Source organism: Pygoscelis adeliae, unplaced genomic scaffold (genome assembly GCF_000699105.1).
Source record: "Pygoscelis adeliae isolate BGI_AS28 unplaced genomic scaffold, ASM69910v1 Scaffold71, whole genome shotgun sequence".
In the NCBI taxonomy this organism is placed as follows: domain Eukaryota; kingdom Metazoa; phylum Chordata; class Aves; order Sphenisciformes; family Spheniscidae; genus Pygoscelis; species Pygoscelis adeliae.
This window is the reverse complement of record NW_008824356.1, coordinates 663,518-682,538: the sequence shown is the minus strand read 5'-3', so window position 1 is coordinate 682,538 and position 19,021 is coordinate 663,518. Positions and strand designations below refer to the sequence as shown.

The 19,021-nt window shown below is 34.4% G+C and overlaps 1 protein-coding gene across 3 annotated transcripts in view; it reads left to right on the top strand.

The window, feature by feature from the left end:
- Nucleotides 1-19,021, top strand: part of STRN3 (striatin, calmodulin binding protein 3) — a 48,033-nt gene that overhangs the window by 1,704 nt on the left and 27,308 nt on the right. For 2 of the 3 annotated variants that reach the window (XM_009319344.1, XM_009319343.1), the window contains exons 2-6: nucleotides 3,629-3,702; nucleotides 5,178-5,259; nucleotides 5,561-5,740; nucleotides 6,220-6,352; nucleotides 8,008-8,149. In XM_009319344.1, the coding sequence (XP_009317619.1) occupies nucleotides 3,629-3,702; nucleotides 5,178-5,259; nucleotides 5,561-5,740; nucleotides 6,220-6,352; nucleotides 8,008-8,149 (611 nt within the window). Of the gene's footprint in view, nucleotides 1-3,628; nucleotides 3,703-5,177; nucleotides 5,260-5,560; nucleotides 5,741-6,219; nucleotides 6,353-8,007; nucleotides 8,150-13,815; nucleotides 13,927-19,021 lie in introns of all 3 variants that reach the window. The other variant, XM_009319342.1, reaches the window with a different exon arrangement.

Sequence of the window (19,021 nt, the reverse complement as noted above, 5' to 3'; positions counted from 1 at the left end):
TTCCCCTGAAATGCAGCTGCCTTTGTAGTTTGACTTCCCATGAAATTCCAAAATTCAACTGATGGGCAACTAACTTGTAATCATATGTACAACAGAAGCAGAACAGCAGGAGCATACAGTTTGCTTTAGTTCTTGCGGCTAGTGCGTACAAGCCAACACTGCATGCTTTTCGAGAGGAAAATCCTTCCTTGAGTCCCAGTTGAATTGTCATGAAGATTGCTAAAAACAGGAACTGAAACTCTGGGGTTGATTGGTCAATGTGTGGGAGGCAACGAGGAAGCTTTCTGTTATTTTTTGCTACAAATGCCCAGTAGTTTGAGGGGCTCTAATAGTGAAAGTATGATGGCTTGAGTAAGGAAAGCAAGCAGATACTGACTTGTCAGTAAATCATCCAAGAATGCTAGTATGTTAATTTCTTGGATGTTGCACGGAATGAAGAGTTCAGGGTAATAAATGTTATTTTTTTTGCCATTGTTCCTCTGAGTGAAGAATCACAACTAATGAAAAGAAACCAGTCCCAAAGCAAAATAAATTCTGAGAATTTCAGATCTGAAATGTTGACAGCGATTTACAAAATCAGCGCATCTGATTTTGTAATGTGGATATAAAGTTAATAATAACAGTTTTGCTCTTCACAATATTGCAGATAGAGGAAAGCATTTTTCATAACAACTTTAGACTATTTAATAAGCAGAGTTGCATGTGGCTTCTCTTGAAATGTAGGTCTTTGGGAAGTCGTACTGTTGGCCTGTATTTGTGTAATGATTTCCCACCGCCACCTTTCTTCTCCTCTTGTTGCTCACTCCCTGATGCTGTCAAAAAGTTTCATGCAGTGAAATTTCACATTATAGGGAGTCAGAAACAAACTCATTCAGATAATGATGACTCTTGTGACTTCTTAGAAAAAGGATATGAAACAGGACATGAAAAGCATATGAAACAGTGTGTAAGATTAAATAAAATGCAGTAGTAGTTACAAAATAGTTTGGTATTTCTAGTATTTATCTCTAAGTATGTGTGCAACAGGTGTGATAATGTTTTAGAGAAGTAAAATGTTGTTTATTATTTTAATGTCCTTAAATATTTTCGTAATTCTGTATGAATTTTTGTAATAAAATTAGGCCTTTAGTTATATGTATGGGATTTTTTGTTTGTAGCTAGTGGATATTCCTTTATGGTGATTTGCAGACCCAGCCAGATTTCTTCTCTTGTGTGCTCTGACCCACTCTACTCCAAGCTTCATTAGCGTAGTGCTGTGATTAAATTAGTAAGACTTGCTGAGGTCATAAAACTGTGGCTATATTTTGACTTCATGAGGTTTGGACTGGAGCTGGCTTATCCTTGCAACTGAGTGGTAGGATTCAACAGTTAAATAGCAGCAAGTAGTTAAATCAACTTAGGGCATTGTTTCTCCTCCTCTTTTTCACTCATGGAAACCTGGCCTTAGAAGAATAGCAAATCAATACTCAAAGAAAGATGCCTCTTGTAGAATTCAGTTACTGTGTTTGGGAGTAACATCACTGACTTGTCAACAACACTGTAGCTTGTTAGTGATTTTTAAGATATGTAATAATTACCCTAGTTTGTATGACAATGTGGAGAGGAATACGTGTGCAAATATATAGTTTATTGGAATTTAATAAGATTAATTTCTTACTGTAAAACTGAAGTTGACCATCGGATGTGATGTGAAAGACGTAACTGATCTCATTACATGCAGCAATATTTTGGCTTATTTGTAGTGGCTAGTCATTGGTATAATTTTAGATCAGATACATCATTATCTTCTCTAATGAACAATTAAAGCAAAATTTTAATTAATGTTTTGAAATTGTAGCTCCGAGATGGAACAACTACTCCTAAACAGTGTTTGCCACAGCTCTAAATGGAACAAATTTAGGTTGGCTTTTCAATTACAGTGCTTTACTGGCTTCAATTATGAATTGAGCAAAAACATTTCATCTGCTTTATTTAACTTCACGATTTCATAATTATTTTCATTTTGATTTTTTTTAACCCCCAAATGTACAGTACTTTATAGGGCATATAAATCATAGTACGTACACTTTATCTGGAAAGCTTGGTGGAACACTGCCCTGTTACAATGTGGAACAAAGCTTTGTCTCTCAGTTTAAAGAGAGCACCTAGGGTAGAGTGTCTTACTAGTGCATGGATGAAATATGAACATACTCACAAATAATTTAAAAAATTATGATTCTATTTAATTGGCAGTCAGGTCACACAAATACCTAGCCTTTAGGAGCCTTAGTTACAATGTAATTGCGATGAAATGCAGGACCCTATAAAGGGTCAATAGTGCCATCTACTGACAGTTTGTTAATGAGACTGTTCCTAATTGTAATTTTAGCAGAAACTTCCATAATTTAGAAGAAAATCTTCTATACCATCAAATATGTCAGGCAGCATTTCAGATGAAATTTTACCTTCAATTTGGAAAAACTTGCAGCAGTGGCTCAGCCATTTGAGAAGATCTGTTGGAAATCCTTGGTTTTGCCCAGCATGTGTTCCATTATGTATCTTTTCTCTAGAAGTTTCATATTTGAGAGTGGTCTTTAAAATTGGTGGGAGCTAGGTATGGTTCAGTTACTCTGAAAACTTTGGTCAAATGTTTAACTTAGAATTATGAAGACAGCTGTATTTTATAGAGACTTCTTTAAAATGTAGCTGCTAACATATTTACAGAGGTCTTTCACCTTGGCTCTACTGCAGAACATCTAGAGCTCTTTTCCCTGAGATTTCAAGTGTTTTTGCAGAGGATCTAAGAGGCAAAAGTCAAATTGTGAAAGGTCTAGGATAAAGTTAGAGAATTCCAGGATATAGGTGTAGGTAGTTCATGTGGTATTCCTGGAGGTAAAGGGAGCTGAAGACATTTTGATGGGCAACTTGAGTAGAGAATAAGATTTGGAAGGCTTATGCATATCTGCATGGAAATAGTATCACCAAGACCGATTTTTCAAAAAAGTGATGGAGGAGAGGTTAGGGGATCAGAGATCAGGAGATGGGAAGGAGTGAGGCATGTTTGCATAGGTGGACTGAGCAGGAGTTGGAAGCTAAGCCTCCAGTCAATGAGGAAGAGAAAATCAATAAGAGAATACATGTTGAGGGAATCCAGCGCTCTAATATGGTTCTTCAGAGGAAAAGATCTCTATCATAAGCAAAGATGGAACAGGAGAGAAATTGAAGCGGAAATTGAAGGTGGCAAATAGGCAGGAATCCCAAACGTGAGGTTCATTCATCGTAGTGCGATTGACTAGCTATGACAGTGCTACAACTGAACAAATAATCTCTGCTAAATAGTTGAACCCACTGGTTTTTGAAAGGTTCTCTTAGTAGCTGACACACATGAAAAAACCCCACATTCTTGGAGAATATACTAAACTCTCATCTGTAAGTTATTTTGTAATTGTGAATAATTGTAAGAAGGTTGTCTTGAAATTGTGTTCTTGAAAGACTAGAAATAATTGTATGATGCAATAATTATCACAACAGTTTTATTTGGATAAATTGTATTGTGTTAGTATGGTGGTTTTAAATGGGAATAGTAGAACATTTTGAGTTGATAAAAGCATTGTATGCTAATTTGTTAAACATTTGCATACTTTTTCAGGGCAAAATACCATAAATTAAAATATGGCACAGAATTGAACCAAGGTGACTTGAAAATGCCAACTTTTGAATCAGGTAACTTTTTTACAATAGCCTGTTTTAGTATAATTTCTTTATACACTGTTCTAGATTTGCTATGTTCAATTTATTGCAGCTTTCATTCTTCCCCCCCACCCCCCTTAGATGTGTTATAGAGAAGATGTCTAGGAAAGGTTTGGTATTGGGTAAATATTGTTTAATCTGAAAATCAAAATTAATTGACCTTTCCTTTTTTGAAAGAGCTCTGAATGTCGAAGAAAGTTTTAAATAAAGCTACACAATTCCTTATTTAGCTGCTGCTTCTCCTTATTTCTTCTAATACCCCTTCTTGAAGGATTTAATTATTTTTTGCCATTGTGCCATCCATCCAGAAGGAAAGCATGAGTGCAGAATAAACATAAGAAATACTGTTGTTTTTTGGTGCTTTTTTAGGATGCTAGTTTTTAAAGAATGAGGGGGAAAAATTGTACTGCATTGACCTGGAAAAAATGTTGTTGAGCTTCTGTTTTTATCTTAAATCAAGGAAAAAAGTCCCAAGAGAAAAATTAGGCTATCATTATTGATACTTTGGAGCGCATTTGATTTTGTAATGTGGATATAAAGTTGATAATAACAGTTTTGCTCTTCACAATATTGCAGATAGAGGAAAGCATTTTTCATAACAACTTTAGACTATTTAATAAGCAGAGTTGCATGTGGCTTCTCTTGAAATGTAGGTCTTTGGGAAGTCGTACTGTTGGCCTGTATTTGTGTAATGTGCCTTAAAATTGTGGTCTACATACTTTTATCCCACCTCACCCCCCGCCCCCAGCTTTTTTGGGTTGGTTTGTTTGTTTTCTGCTTTAGAAGTGCCGTGTTTTGGGTACTTTATACCTGGTTGAAACCAGAGACCATTATTCATATTTCTTGCTTGATGGGATTTTTCTTATGTGTTTAAAAGCAGTATAAGTTAGATGTTAAAATCCTTAAACTATTAGTTTGTGCCATGTTTTATAGTCTCTGCCATAGTAAAAGTGCAGTGGGTCTAGATTTTAATTGTTGATAGTAAACTGATGGAATTTGTGTTAAACTTCAAGTTTGTTTTCTCCAGATGCTGATACATGTTACTGCTTTTCTTATTTTAACTGTATTTTCCATGTTGCTTTCTAAGCATCTCTGCTTTGTGAAAGAGATATAGCCTGTTTTCTTAGCAGTAACGCTTCAGCTGATCAGGGCAAGGTTTTCTTTTGTGTACAAGTTAAATATTTTTCTAGTTCTTCTTCTGCATGTAGGGGGTCAGGTTTATTTAACTGATTCTGTTCTGTTAAATTATTTGCTTGATGTTTCAGCAAAGAATTAGAAAAAAAATATTTTTTACTTAAAAAGCGCTGCATAAGACTTCATCTAATTTAACGCTTTTTTTAAGATTTGCTTTTAGTTTCACTGGTTTCTTGTAAAAAGTAAATTGATTTTAAAAAACAAAACCAAACCCAGAACAAAAAAACCCACCCAACTGTGACACTATCTTTCAGAAGAAACCAAAGATACGGAGGTTCCCGCAGTACCTCAGAATAGCCAGTTGACCTGGAAGCAAGGCAGACAGTTACTAAGACAGTAAGTAACATTGTTGAATATTGGTGTATTCAAACTTTTCCCTGAAGTATGAGGAGCTGTATATGTTTACTGTATGAAACGGAGTAATTGAGGTGTGCAAATAGTGGTTCATTTTTCAGGACTTCATAGTCTTGAGCTTTAAGCAGTATAGAGTAAGGTTTTCCATATGAGATGGATAGTGATGACGCTTATTTTCCATAAATGATATAATAGTGGCATTAAGTTTTAACAGTCAATACTAATTTCTTTCTTTTTCCCTCAAATATGCTTTCCCCTTTCTTTCTTCTCTTAATGCATCTAGGTATCTTCAGGAAGTAGGTTATACAGATACAATATTGGATGTACGCTCCCAGCGGGTAAGGTCTTTGCTTGGGCTCTCCAATTCAGAACCAAATGGTTCAGTAGAGACGAAGAACTTAGAACAGATCCTCAATGGGGGTGAATCTCCTTCATCAAAACAAAAGGGACAGGAAATCAAAAGGTAAGTGAAGAGATAAGAAAAGCATCAAGTTTAAGTATGTTTTACTTAGTCATTGATATGTACTGGTCAGTTCACATTGAACTTTCAACTCTAGAGTCTCTTGAACACCTGTGAGTGTCGCTGACTACAAATGATTATGAACTTAACTGAAATTGATTATCCATAGGAATGTATGTATTGATATTACATACTTATATGTATATTATATGCATATATTATATAAAGGAAAGTATATAGTGTATTGAAGCTGAATTTATGTCATATAACCACTTTGGAGTTGTTATTTTACGGAAAGATTGTGTTGAGTGGTGCTTTTTTAATAAGGAATTAGGCAGCCATAGAAACTTCTTCGTACAACCATTTCTTGTTGGTTTGCTAGTTTTAAAGCTCTTAAGCTGTTAGGTAGCAATTGCATTTAATCTTCTAAAATCTCTTCAGCAAGTAAAATGGATTCTCTGTTAATATTTTTATTTATGTAGGAATTCTGGTGATGTTCTTGAAACATTTAACTTCTTAGAAAATGCAGATGATAGTGATGAAGAAGAAGAGAGTGACATGATAGAAGATATTGCAGAAGGAAAAGAAAAGCACCGGATAAATAAGAAACACAAAGTAAAAGATTTTTTTTTTTAATATAGATCTGAAATTCCCTTTAAAAAGGGAAATCTTTTTTTTTTTTTTTCCCAGGTGATTATAAATGTGTCATGTTAAAATGTTTGTTGTTGTACCTTTCTTATCTGAATGGATTGTAAGCAGATGCATTATTGGTAAATTTGGTGGTTTAGTTAACATATTACCTTGAAAACTTAAAAACAACCAACCAACCTGTTTGCAAATGTGAATTAATTGATGAAAGAGATAACTGTTTTGGCCATCTCAGCTTCTCTGCATACTTTGAGTCCCTTTATGAGGCAAATTTAGCAGAATACAGTGTGCATCCTTTCTGAATTTTGGATAAGGTAGGGACAATTCCTCAGAAGAAACTGAATTATGTAATGGGAAAAAAAATAAGTTCTGTGCCAAATATGTGTGTAATTCTTCATTTTATGCAGCTTTTTACTGAATGGGTTAAGAGCCTAGCAGAGACTTGTCTGCAGTAACCTTCTGTTTAAAGTTCAATTAAGTTTTGGTCTGTTTTATTTTCCTCTTTAGTTTTCCATTCTGTGAGCAGCTTCCTAGGTAGGATAGACTATATTACCTGTTCCTCTTTAGTTCTTTTTCTCTTGTACTGGAAGAGTCTCCCTGTCATTGGGGTTTCTTTATGTAAAGGGGTTGATTTATGAACGTTGCACTGACAGTTTTATTACTTTTTGCTCAGTAGAGTATTCTGTAGCATGATGGCCCCTCTGGCTGCATTGAATTTTCTTAAATAGCTAGCAGCATTACCTCAGCTTGATGAGTCTTAATCTCCCAACTTGACTTGTCAGGAAGGGTTTTCCACCACACCTTTGGTATTAACTTGTACTTCCGGTAAATAGATTAATCAAGCAATTGGTTGAATCTTTTTTGTTCTAAGGCAGTAGATAGTCTAATAACTAAAGATTCTCTAATAAGTAAATCTCTAAGCACATATGAAGACATTACACTCATTTTTTGACTCTTGACAAAGCTTGTTTTTTATAGAAAGCAGAAGGATCATTTATAGTTATCTTTGTCAAAGTTGTCTCTTTCTGCAGAAGTGTAAGAATATTGTGCAAATCATAGAAACATAACATAACCCCATGTGGAAATTTTCTTCACCTGCAGAATGAAAGAAAATTTTTCACTGACGCCTTGGTAGGGGGGGTGGTTTGTTTTGTTTAAGGTGAAGGTGTGGTAGAACTAATAAAAGGACACTTTTCTGAAAACACCGTATTTTCCAAGCTTATGCTTAACACTGAAGTAGTACTGGAAAGCAAAAGGGAAAAAAGACTTCTGGACCAGTAGAAAACACAATTTGTTTGTAAAGCTTCTCTGCAGAGCTATTGATATTGCAAGAAAATCAACAAAATTTTCCAATTATGTGTGGGATTTGTTGCTAAACCTAGTGTCAGTATTCTTTTCATTTCCTAATGATCACTAGACTGTGCTGCTCTCTTTTTTTTTTTTTATAAGCAGCTCTAGGTCTGACTACATCTAAATGTCTTTTTCTGCATCTCATGTTGAAAAATGTTTTCCCCTGCAACCAAGTACTCAGTGAGAGTAATCTATATCACTTCTAAACTAAATATTTGAGTAGAAAAAACTGTTCATGATTCAAATGCAGAAAAATGTTTATCTGCTTGCAGATTGGTAATGAAGGTTTAGCTGCTGACCTTACAGATGACCCTGATACTGAAGAAGCTTTGAAAGAATTTGATTTTTTAGTGACAGCTGAAGATGGTGAGGGAGCTGGAGAAGCTCGAAGTTCAGGAGATGGAACAGAGTGGGGTAAGATTCTAACAAAAGCATTTAGAAATAAAGGAATACTTGTTCATAGTAGAACATAAGAGTTGCAATACCTACTAAAGTGGTGTGGTTGTATGGATGATTGTGATGATCAAATGCTGATGCTTAGATAATAGTGTATTGGATGCTGAAACTTTCATATATATATGCTGTTGTAGTTGCCACAAATACAATTACAGTTACATTTGTTTCAGGTTTTGGTTTTGATTCCAAAACTAAAAAAGGAGAATATTTTCTTTCTTGAATAAGAAAGGCTAGGATTCTGAATGTTTTTATACCTGAATTAAATTTGCTTTCAAATCTAGATCCTCCCCCCACCCCCCGTTTGTTTCTGATCAGGAGCTTTAAACTTTTTGTGCTCAAGTTAAATGAATTTCTTGGTCTACTTGTAAAAATGGGCAATTAGTATATTTGGTTTTTCTGGCTGAGATTTTTAGATGTTATTGCTCATGTGGCTTGCATTAGTGGAATGCAAGAAATACTTTTGTACTGGCCCAACTTTTTATTTATTTATTTTAATTTTAGCGTAGATAATAAAATTAAGTAGGTTACTAATTTGATGTGAAACAAAATATGTTAAGTCAAACTCCTGGAGCCTACATGTTTCAAAAGAAGAAATTGAAAGAGGGAGAGAATTTGGGTAGGAAAAAGAATAATGAACACAGTAATTCACATCTGCCTTGAAATGGGAAGCTGATCATCTTAGTTTCTGAACTGTGGTACAAGCAATTTTGTGGTTGCATACTGTAAGTCTTTCATTGTAAGGCCAAAAAGTACCACTAGATCATCTTGTTTGACCATTTTATGCCATTGAGACAATGACTTTGTCATACTTAGATAAACATCTTGCTGAGCAAACAGAATATAAAGATCTACAGAAATGAAAATACTGGCACATCTTCCAGGAAAATCATCCAGTGTTGATTTTGAAGGTACCAAGGATTAGAAAGCATTCCTTCCTGGAAATTAGTATCAAAGGGTTAGTCACCTTTATTTTTAAAACTCAGTCTTATTTCTAGTTGGAAGATGAAGCCGGACAAACTGTTACCTTTTAGTTTTGGTAATACGTATCTATTTTTAGAAGCATTTTAGTGGCTTGGTGGTGTTCCCCTTTGAAGGTGATGTTATTTGATTAGTTTCTTGGTCATCTTTTTATTTAGCCAAACAGGCAAATCTCTTGGTATAAGGTGTCTCATAGGCCCTGAAGCCAAAGTTTTGACTTTGCAACATTCGTTCAAATGTATAGTGATGCAGAAAGTTCTGGTTCTAGCATCAGTTTTACCACTACTGTATATAGAAGGAAAGACAGGTTGATACTATAATTCATGCAGTCAAAGATTTATCAATTTTTTCACAGCAGACTGCTGAAACCTACTGAACTAGCTTGTCCATTGAAATTCCAAGTCATTGCTTTCCAAGATTACTTTCCGGTGTGCTATATCTCTGTCGTCTTCTCAGGTAGTTACCCCGAACAGGGGGATTCTGATTTATTTGTAATGCTGACTCTGCAAGTTGAATTTTTTCAAACTTGTTTTCAAGCAGTTCAGTTGCTGTCCCAAACTTAAAAATAAAATACAATAAAATTTAAAAATCTATTTTAAAAATCAAATTGACCCACCACACTTTTCAGAGAACAGTTTGAACGTCTTCTATTGCCGTTTAAGTGAACCCATAGCAAAAGCGAGGCAGAGCACTTTGGGAGTTTGTACATACTTGCAACCGCTTTTTTGTGACAACTGGTTTAACTGCAGTAATTCCATTATTACCAAAACGCTCATGTCTGAGACAAGGAAGTGAGGAGGAGGAGATAAACATAAACCTACATTCATCTTAAAAAGTATGTCTTCTGAGTTTTGCTGTATGAAGACGATATCCATAAGTTTGTTGTATATTTTGTACTAACTTACTATTTAAATGAGTCAGAACACATACTTCCAACTGCAGTAGCAATGCTTTTTGCATAGTATGCCACTGATTTTAGTACTGCCATTCTTTCCTTAAATGGATGTTTAAGGATACAATTTATCAGGTCTTGGGGTTAAGTGTCACTTTTTTAAAGATCAGTGTGTAAATTTGAAATATTTGAAGTCAATGCTTCTTTACCTATCAAAAGTAACATTTCAAATATTGTTCCACTTAAATGCCTTCTAAAATAAAATAATACATTGCCTAAACCAATTTATTTTAGCCTGTCACATTATTTTGAACTCTGTGAAGCTGTTATTACTTGAAATCTCCAAGTCCATCCATTTATTTATTTATTTTTGATGGGGAACTTCATTTAAATGAATACTTGCCATTACTTTCTAAACAATTGCATCAACCATCAACTTTAGTATTTCAGTTATAATTCATATTTTTCTTATCTTTGTAATGTAAATAGTTGCTCTGTTCTGTTTTCTGGTCAGCTTTGTTTTTTTCTTCCTGTTTTAGTTCTCCTGCCATTGGCATCCTTCTATCACTTCTACACTTGCAAAGAGTTAGGCGCTCTGAAAAAATGTTAATGTTTACATGTGTATTTCTTCATAATACTTTTATTTTAGTACCTGGAAACCAAACTTCTGATGTTTAGGGTCTAAACCTATTGCCTAGTCTTGCTTTATTATTACTTTCAATACTTAATCGTCAAAGAATTATCTGTAGGTCTAACTTCAGATACGCTAAAATATTTCACCGCCAAATTTGATAGTTACATTTTTTGCTATTGGAGACTTCTGCAAACCAGCCATTGTGTGTGGAAGTTGGGTTGCTTTTTTTTCCTTCCTATAATACAGCTTTTTATGAACACATTCTCTTTTTGTAAGTGCCTCATTTAATGTACTTTGAGTCTTAAATTGTTTTCAGACATTGTGATGTAAAGTGTCCTGTCACGCAACATGTTTTACTTAGGAACAGTTTATCTTCAAAACAGTGAAAGATGAGCAAATTCAAACAGTGTTAAATAAAGAATTAAGTATGCAGCACATTCAAAAATGAATGTGCATTTTTAGATTAAAAATTTATAAATGCCTTGTGGTGATATAGTATCATCAAGAAAAAGATGCGTATAGAACTTCTGTTTGCTTAAGCAAACAGGAATAAATACATATTATTATATATTATGTTACGTATTACAGATATTACATATTATGTAGTCTTTTTATTCTGCTTATGATTTCGATGACTAACTATGCGTTCATCACTGAATTTCTTCTCTCCATGAAACACAAAAGTTCTGTTCAGATGGACCATGAGTCAGAGAATGACTGACTGTGCCCAGAATTCTGTGTGGTAGAGCGTCACTGGAATTCAGAGTCTCTTAGGTCATCTTTTAAATTTAAAAAAAAAGAAAAAAATTTTTAAAAAATCCTTTCTCCACTAAATGGTATTGGCTAGTGGACGTCCTGGATCCTCTGCACTGTCCTGATGTCAGTTTAGTGTGGGTTATAAACACTGCAGGCAATTTGAGGAAGTGCCACTACTAGGGGGCAATTACAGAGGTCTTCTAGTTACATGGCACTGTTCTGAAATAGCTAAGTATGTCTAGGCATACCTGAGAGAGAAGCACTGCTGGGTTTTCCTGAAATGCTTCATTGAAATTCATTTCACAGCCTCTCTGGTTAATCAGAGTTAGTGTTTTATCTAGTTTTCTATTTACGACTTACATTTCAGCAGCCGATAGCATTGTTTTAGAGTATTTATGTTTGCAGGCTTACGTTTTTCCTGTTTTCTGTTGACTGAACGAGTCCAGTTCCTTCAAATTCTTTGTCTTGATATCTAAATGCCCTGTTTGTTTTGCAATCTACAGACATTTTCTAAACTTATAGTGTAGAACACAGACTGAATGTGTTACTTCAATTTTATCATCACCATCACTGAATTATGTAGACTACTCTTGGTTTCATACACCATACCTTTTAAAACATATCAGAATGACAATTTTGTTGTGGCTTTTTTTTTTTTTTTTACAACAGCATTATATTGCTGTTACATATGTTCAGCTTCTGGTTCAGTTTAATTCCTGAATCCTTCTGTGCAACGCTGGAACATGGCTGATTATTTTCCTTTTATTAATGGTGCTTGGATTTTTTTTTTTTTAGTTTTTAATTTGTTCTTAACTGAATTTCCTTTCATGGGGTTTTAGGGTGTTTTGGTGGCTTTGTGGTTTTTTTTTCCTAATTTCCTTCCTCTTTTCGTTGGGCATATCCTCTGACTTATCTTTCTGTGTCTCTTGTATTTCCTGACTAATCACTGTTCTCTGTCAGTGTTTTGGCCCTGCAATCATAAAGATTGAGGTCTTTGTGTTTGCAGTTTGGTAGTTGTAGCTGCAGTTTGGAGTAGGATGTCATTGTTCCATTCCCCTCTCCACAGTTCTTTGTGGACAGCTCAGGAGACGTTACTGTTGTGCTCCCAGCTTCATGCCTTCGCCACCCTTGCCTTTTCTATATTCCACCTCTTTGATCAAGATTGTTTCTCTTTGTCATTGATTTGCCCCATTTGAATGATGGTCTTTTGGTAGATGCATCAATATCCTAGGATATCTTCTCATTCGTTGTCACATTTTGTTATGAAACATGTACTTGGAATAATTCCTACTGGTTTGCATCCTAAATGTATGTTTCTTTGTCTCTGCTGTGTATGGCTCCTCCTGTGCACTTTTATGACTGTAATGGTTATAACTTCAAAAATTGTTGTTTTATGAAAACACTACTATCTTGGATATGATTGGAAGTTGGGAACTGAGGAACTTAGTTTTATTATTTTATGTCTAAAGAATTTGTGAACATAAGCTTAACTGGCCCACAAACCAAGTTTGATTGCTGCCTACTTGTCTTTTAGCAAAAGTCCTTCTGCAAATGTTACATTTACCTTGTCTGAGAAACAAGCTTATCCTTTTACTAATTCTGTGTTTCCAGAAATATTTGAGATGAATAGTTTAGAAAAGTGGAGACCTGACTTTTCTTGGAGAATAATTAACTCTGCAATATTTGTCAAACAGAAAAAGACATGTCTTCTGAAACTACTGTGGAATGTTGTATTTCTACTAATTATAATTTAATTGCTGGAATGCAGTGGGATGTCAATTTATTCACCTATGCGAATTACTTTTCTTCATCTTTATGTAAAAAGCTGTATTTATAGACTTGTTTCTCTGGTTATATGTAGGACCGAGGTTTCTTTCTTGTGCATGTAGAATGAGTGTGAGAGGATGCATGGTGGTCTTCATGAATAAACTGGCACTGACTTACTCAGCTTGCATTTTCATGAGTGATATAGCATGAATACTTTTATTTGCTTATTCAACACTGGCTGAATAATTTCTTAACACTGTCTTTCTAAAGATGCAGTAATCGTTTCTGAACACCAATGAATTTTTGTGTATTTTGAAGTATCTAACATAAACAGTTACTTTTGAAGCTTAATTTGTTTGCTCCTTAGTAACAAATTAACATACAATTTTCAAATATGTAACTGATATTATATAGTGCCTTGGAAAACTGTATGAAATGAGACAGTATTTTGTAAACTTAAAACTGAGACTGCACCTTTAAAGTAAAGATTTATTAAGAACTTTCGTTAATGCTCTTATACAGCTATGATAGTAAATCGCCAACAGCTTGCACTGCCAATTGCTGATTTTTTTTCTTTTAATAATATGCTGCATGTAGACAAAGATGACCTGTCCCCAACTGCTGAGGTTTGGGATGTAGACCAGGGGCTAATAAGTAAACTGAAGGAACAGTACAAGAAGGAACGAAAGGGGAAGAAAGGGGTAAAGAGTAAGTGCAGATTCTGAATCTTGTAATGCAACGCTTTTTTTGCCTATCTATATAGAAGACATTTTTTCTCACAAGTTCTGTATTTGTTTTTTTCATTAAGCATTGTTTTCTGTAACGGGGGCAACCAACTTTAACTTTCTACCTGCTGAATGTGACTATGTCGAAACCTTTGACAGCATTTCCTAGATGAGAAATGTTGAAAACACATAAAAATTTAAGGTTAAATAGGTAAAGAGAGCTAAATGCTTTGAAATGAGTGTAAAAATAATGAACAACTGGCATTTTGAGGATATTCCTACTCTGAGAAGTTTTCTGAAAAATTTAAACTTTATCTGCTTAAAGGATAATAGTATGGTGCTGTTGTGGGTGGGTTTTTTGTTGGGTTTTTTTTGTTTCTTAACATGAGCTTGAATCAAGCTATAATTGCTATTTATGGGCTTGTAATTATTTTTACAATCTAAGGCAATGAGAATAAAAAAAATGCCTGTAATGTAAATACAAACTTTTTTGTGGCTTTGTTTAGGATATAATCTTAATTTTATGGTGCCTTTCACTTTTCTGTGCTGTTACCACGTTTTGGTTGACACCTCTTTACTCTAAGAGTTTTCAGACCAGTTGACCAATTTGGACTATGTAAGTTAAACCAAACTTCAGTATTGAAGTACCTGGTACAAATGCTTTTGTAACTTATGTCATCAGCTATACAAAGCTCTTAGTGGACAAAGTGTTATTAAATCAATGTCACTCCCTTGATTGCAGTATCTTTATTTTGAAAGTATATTATAACAATTTCTGGCGATATTTAGTTAAAAATATTTTTTTCCTTCATTTGAAAAATTGTGTTAATATGTACTAACTAAATTAAGTGATAGTAAAATATAACACTTCATGAAGAATTCTGTAATTATTAAGATTTGAATTTACTTTATAACACCTAACAAATTAAAATTCAGTTAGCGCATGTTTTTTCAGAATTTTGCATGACTTGCGCGTACACACACACACAAATATAAAATCTTTGAAGTAAAGATTTTTGCCTAGTCTTTGGTTTGATTGAAACTTACAGTAGTAATCTGGGTGCTAATGGGTATCCTCATTTAACATGTAAATCAGCAGTTGACAACAAATTCACATGAAGTATTTTGTAGAGTTAGAAACTTCCTTTTAATATTAAAATGGACTTCTTTTATTTGAAAATTTCTTACTAAACTTCACATTTTAGACTTTTGGAAGCACAATGGCTGCAAAATAACAGCAAATGTTTTTAATTCTGGGGGGAAAAGAACATAATTATTTAGAGGATTTTTATATTTCTCTCTCAAAAATTGTGCCTTTAGGTTATTGCATACAGAAAGTTCTTGAAACCGTACCTTTGTTTCAATTCTAATCTTTTCACACCCACCGCACTGGTTAGTTTCTACTTTCTGGCTTGTGCAAGGTAAGCAGCTGTAAAACAGGGACAAGTAGTGTTGTTCTAGGATTATAAATTCTATGACAAACTCTTCTCAGGCCTCCAAATTTGTTTTAGTGGCGTTATTTTGGCTTGTCTAGAAAGGATTTCTCTTACCTGCACTTGTTGCTTCCTTGGCTGCTATGCAGTCAAGAATTTCTATTGTCTTTTTGGTTTTCTGTCTGTAAATCTTAAGATTTCCAGAAAAGGAGCATAATCCTCACCCATCAAAAATGACTACTTCGTCAAAAACTGGCATTTTAATGGTCTACATCGCTGATTATAAATTGGTTCTGACCATCATTTAAAATAAATAGTCATTATTCCACCTGAAATGTCCAGTTGCAAAATTAACTTTGCAACATTATTATCAAAACTTTCCTTCCTGTCTGCTTTCGTGCAGTTGCTGCAAATGGTATAACATTAAGTTTCGTACATGAATGGCGTGACATGTTGGCCATCAATTATTATTTGATATATATTGTCTTTTGACAAGGTGTGTTCCACTATCAAAACTTAAAGGAGTGTTTTCTTCATCTAAAGTAATTTTGAAACCTCCTTATGTTCACGTAAAAGAATATTTAGGAGACAACTGTGTGTCACAATGCTGTGAGGTCACGTAAGTCACTGTTCAGACTTTTGGGTTTTAAGTTTAAATTCTCCTTTGGGAAACCCTGAGCTCATATAGATAGTCTCACAGGGTGGTTTGTGGGATTCTGCACTTGCATCAAGTTCATGATAGTAGTTTCTGACTAAAAATTGGCCTCAATCTAATTGAATGAGATTACTGAGCCAATTGAATGAGATTACTCCACACACAGTAAAAGTATGCATTTAAGGTTGGACAGGTTTGTTTAAATTCTATTTGATTCATAGATGTTTTTCCTCAGCTTTTTTATCATTCTAAGACTGAAAATAGTGTCAAAGGCCTTCTTTATTCCTGCTTCTCATGTCTCGTCATTCAAGAACTTCATTCTGAATATTCATCTCTTACTTTGCCCTTCAGTGTATTGTCAGACTTTTATCAGAATTTATTTCGAGCAATATCAGAATTTATATGCATGGCAGTATATATATCATCATAAAGATCAAATAAATGTGCATTGACTATCACCTCTTGCAATACTTTGAGGACAGCATAATAGGGCAGACATTCTAATGGGTTCTTTTGTTGGATATGCATCTGGTAACTACCATAATCTGCATTTAGACTGTTGTCTTCATAACAGGGTCTTCATAGCCCTGTCCCAGGTATGGTACCTTTCATTCCAAATGTAGGGATAAATAAGTAAAGAGAAGTAGATTTGATTCTATTTTGATACTTGTCATCTGCATTAATCTGTTTTCTTTTGGATGGAACACCTTAATTTAGGTCATCTTCTGTCAGCACATATGTTTTCATAGTGTAATACTTACTCTTTTTTGGGGTATTTTTGTGTTTTGTTTTTTTCTGCAACAATAGTCACCATGTTATGTGGAAATACTACTATCTTATGAAAGGATCTTTTTTAAAAACAACCATCAACCAAAAACCACTCCACACTTTAATTGCCTTTATAATATCGGTTCTAAAATAACCAAAAACCTGTTTATTGAAGAGTTCTTGTATTTAAAAAAAAAAAAATACACAAATCAAGCACAACCTATTCTGGATTTCATTGTGATAAGTGGATAAGGAGTTAAGTTTGATTTCTACAAAACCAGGCTTACCTTTTACAGTAATATGCTGAATTTAAGGCCAGTTTCTTGCCCAAGTTTGATAAGATCAGTTTTGGCAGGTAAATCGGGGATGACTGTTTTTCAGATATAGTCTGTCACATTTTCAGAACATAGTAGTAGAGATAATGCATATCTCATTTCATACTGTCAGGTCACAGTAATGTGTTCTCAGCAATTTGAAAAATAGTTTTCACATTTTAAATTGTATGTATACATCATTGTTAAAATGAAGATAATTTTACTGATTTTCCTTAGTTTCCTTGAAACTTTTCTCATTTTTTTACTTTCCTGCTCTTTTCCCTCAGTCTAATTGTTCTGTATTTATGAAACAGTATCTGTCCCAATCACTTTGCTAGGCTTGATTTCTGGGAACACGGTGTAATAGTTGACAGGCATGAAAACTGATTGAGATTTTACCATCTTCATTAGCATCACCTGTTGATGTAGAAGGATTCCTGTGTTATATTCAGACTTGTGCTGTTACATCTTGGAGCTAATAGAAATCTGCTTATGGCTTCTCAGACTACAACTTGTCAGCACTGAATATTCAATTATCTTTTTCACTTTGGATCTCTGAAGGAGGATATACTTGAGATGGGATTGTAGGTATTTTGCTTTTGTTCCTAACAGGTTCATGTTTACTGATTTTTTTTTTTTTTTTGTTCTAGTCTTTTCTTGAGGATAAAACACAGTCATCCAGTTTGTGCCTTGAACATAGCTGCTTATGCAGAGACAGCACATTCTTATCCTTAAAAATCTCTTTATAACATTTAAAATACTTCAATTATATGAAGGTACGCTTGCACTTACTGAAAGCGGAAATCTGCACAGTCTACTGTAGTGGTGGCACAATCTTGAATATTGACATTTTTCAGCATGAAGTACAGAGAAGTTGTTGGGAACAGCAGCTACTTTTTTGTAAGCTTCAGAAAGAAGTTTCTCTCTGTATTGCATGATGGATTGAGGGCTGTTGTGAGGTTATGCCTGAAGGACAAGAAAGGACTAAACCTCCAAAAGATGCTTTCAGTTTGGATGCGAGTAAGAGTTTATAAGCCATTTTTGGCATTTTCCATCCATGTGTTGAACAGTTCATGCATATCGACGTGAGAAGACAAATGCGTTTTCTTCTGGAAAGCAAAGGGTATATTAAAGTAGGCAGTTTAGGGTACCAGTCATGACTTCATGTCACTTATTGATTGCTGTATAATATCTTCAAGAATGTATCTGCTGCTGGTCACGGTAGGTGGCTGGCAGACGGCCAACTGGAATAAAGACAAAAGCAAGCTTTGTGGTCTGTATGGTAGAGACCTGGCCATTGTAAAAATGACTTTTTTTATGTGAGATCTCATCTGCTGACTGCAGTTAAGTATTATACCTTTGAAATGAAATCCTATCGGTCTAGTGGCTACTAGGAAAAAAGTGTTGGTGCGAGAGACATTCCTCATTTTTATTATTTTACACTCACATCATTAGCTGAGATTTCTAGACTCGCTTCTACATGAGAGTGAAATGAAACTTAACCACTCAAGAAATCTGTTTTGTTGCGTAAGGGAAACTTTTGGAAGCCATTTTTAGTCTCAAACAACTTCTGGGTAGCAGCTTTCATAGATTGAATTGGAATAATAAGTGTTCCGTAAAAGAAAGAAAAATGACAGAAGCACACACCAAAAAAAAAGTATAGGGTGTTCTATATTATTTGGCAAAATGAAAATGTTTTGCCAGTATTAATGAGAATAGTTATATAGCATCCCTCTTGGGGTATGCATGGTACACTTTTGCTATGATTCTGCTTCCAGAAATGTTTTTTGTTGTCATCCCTCTCTCCAGAGAATTCTCCATTACCTCCAGAGAATTCAATTATTGATAGATAATTATTTTTGAACACATCAATTTTAACCATTTTCTGTCAGAAATATCTAAAAATGG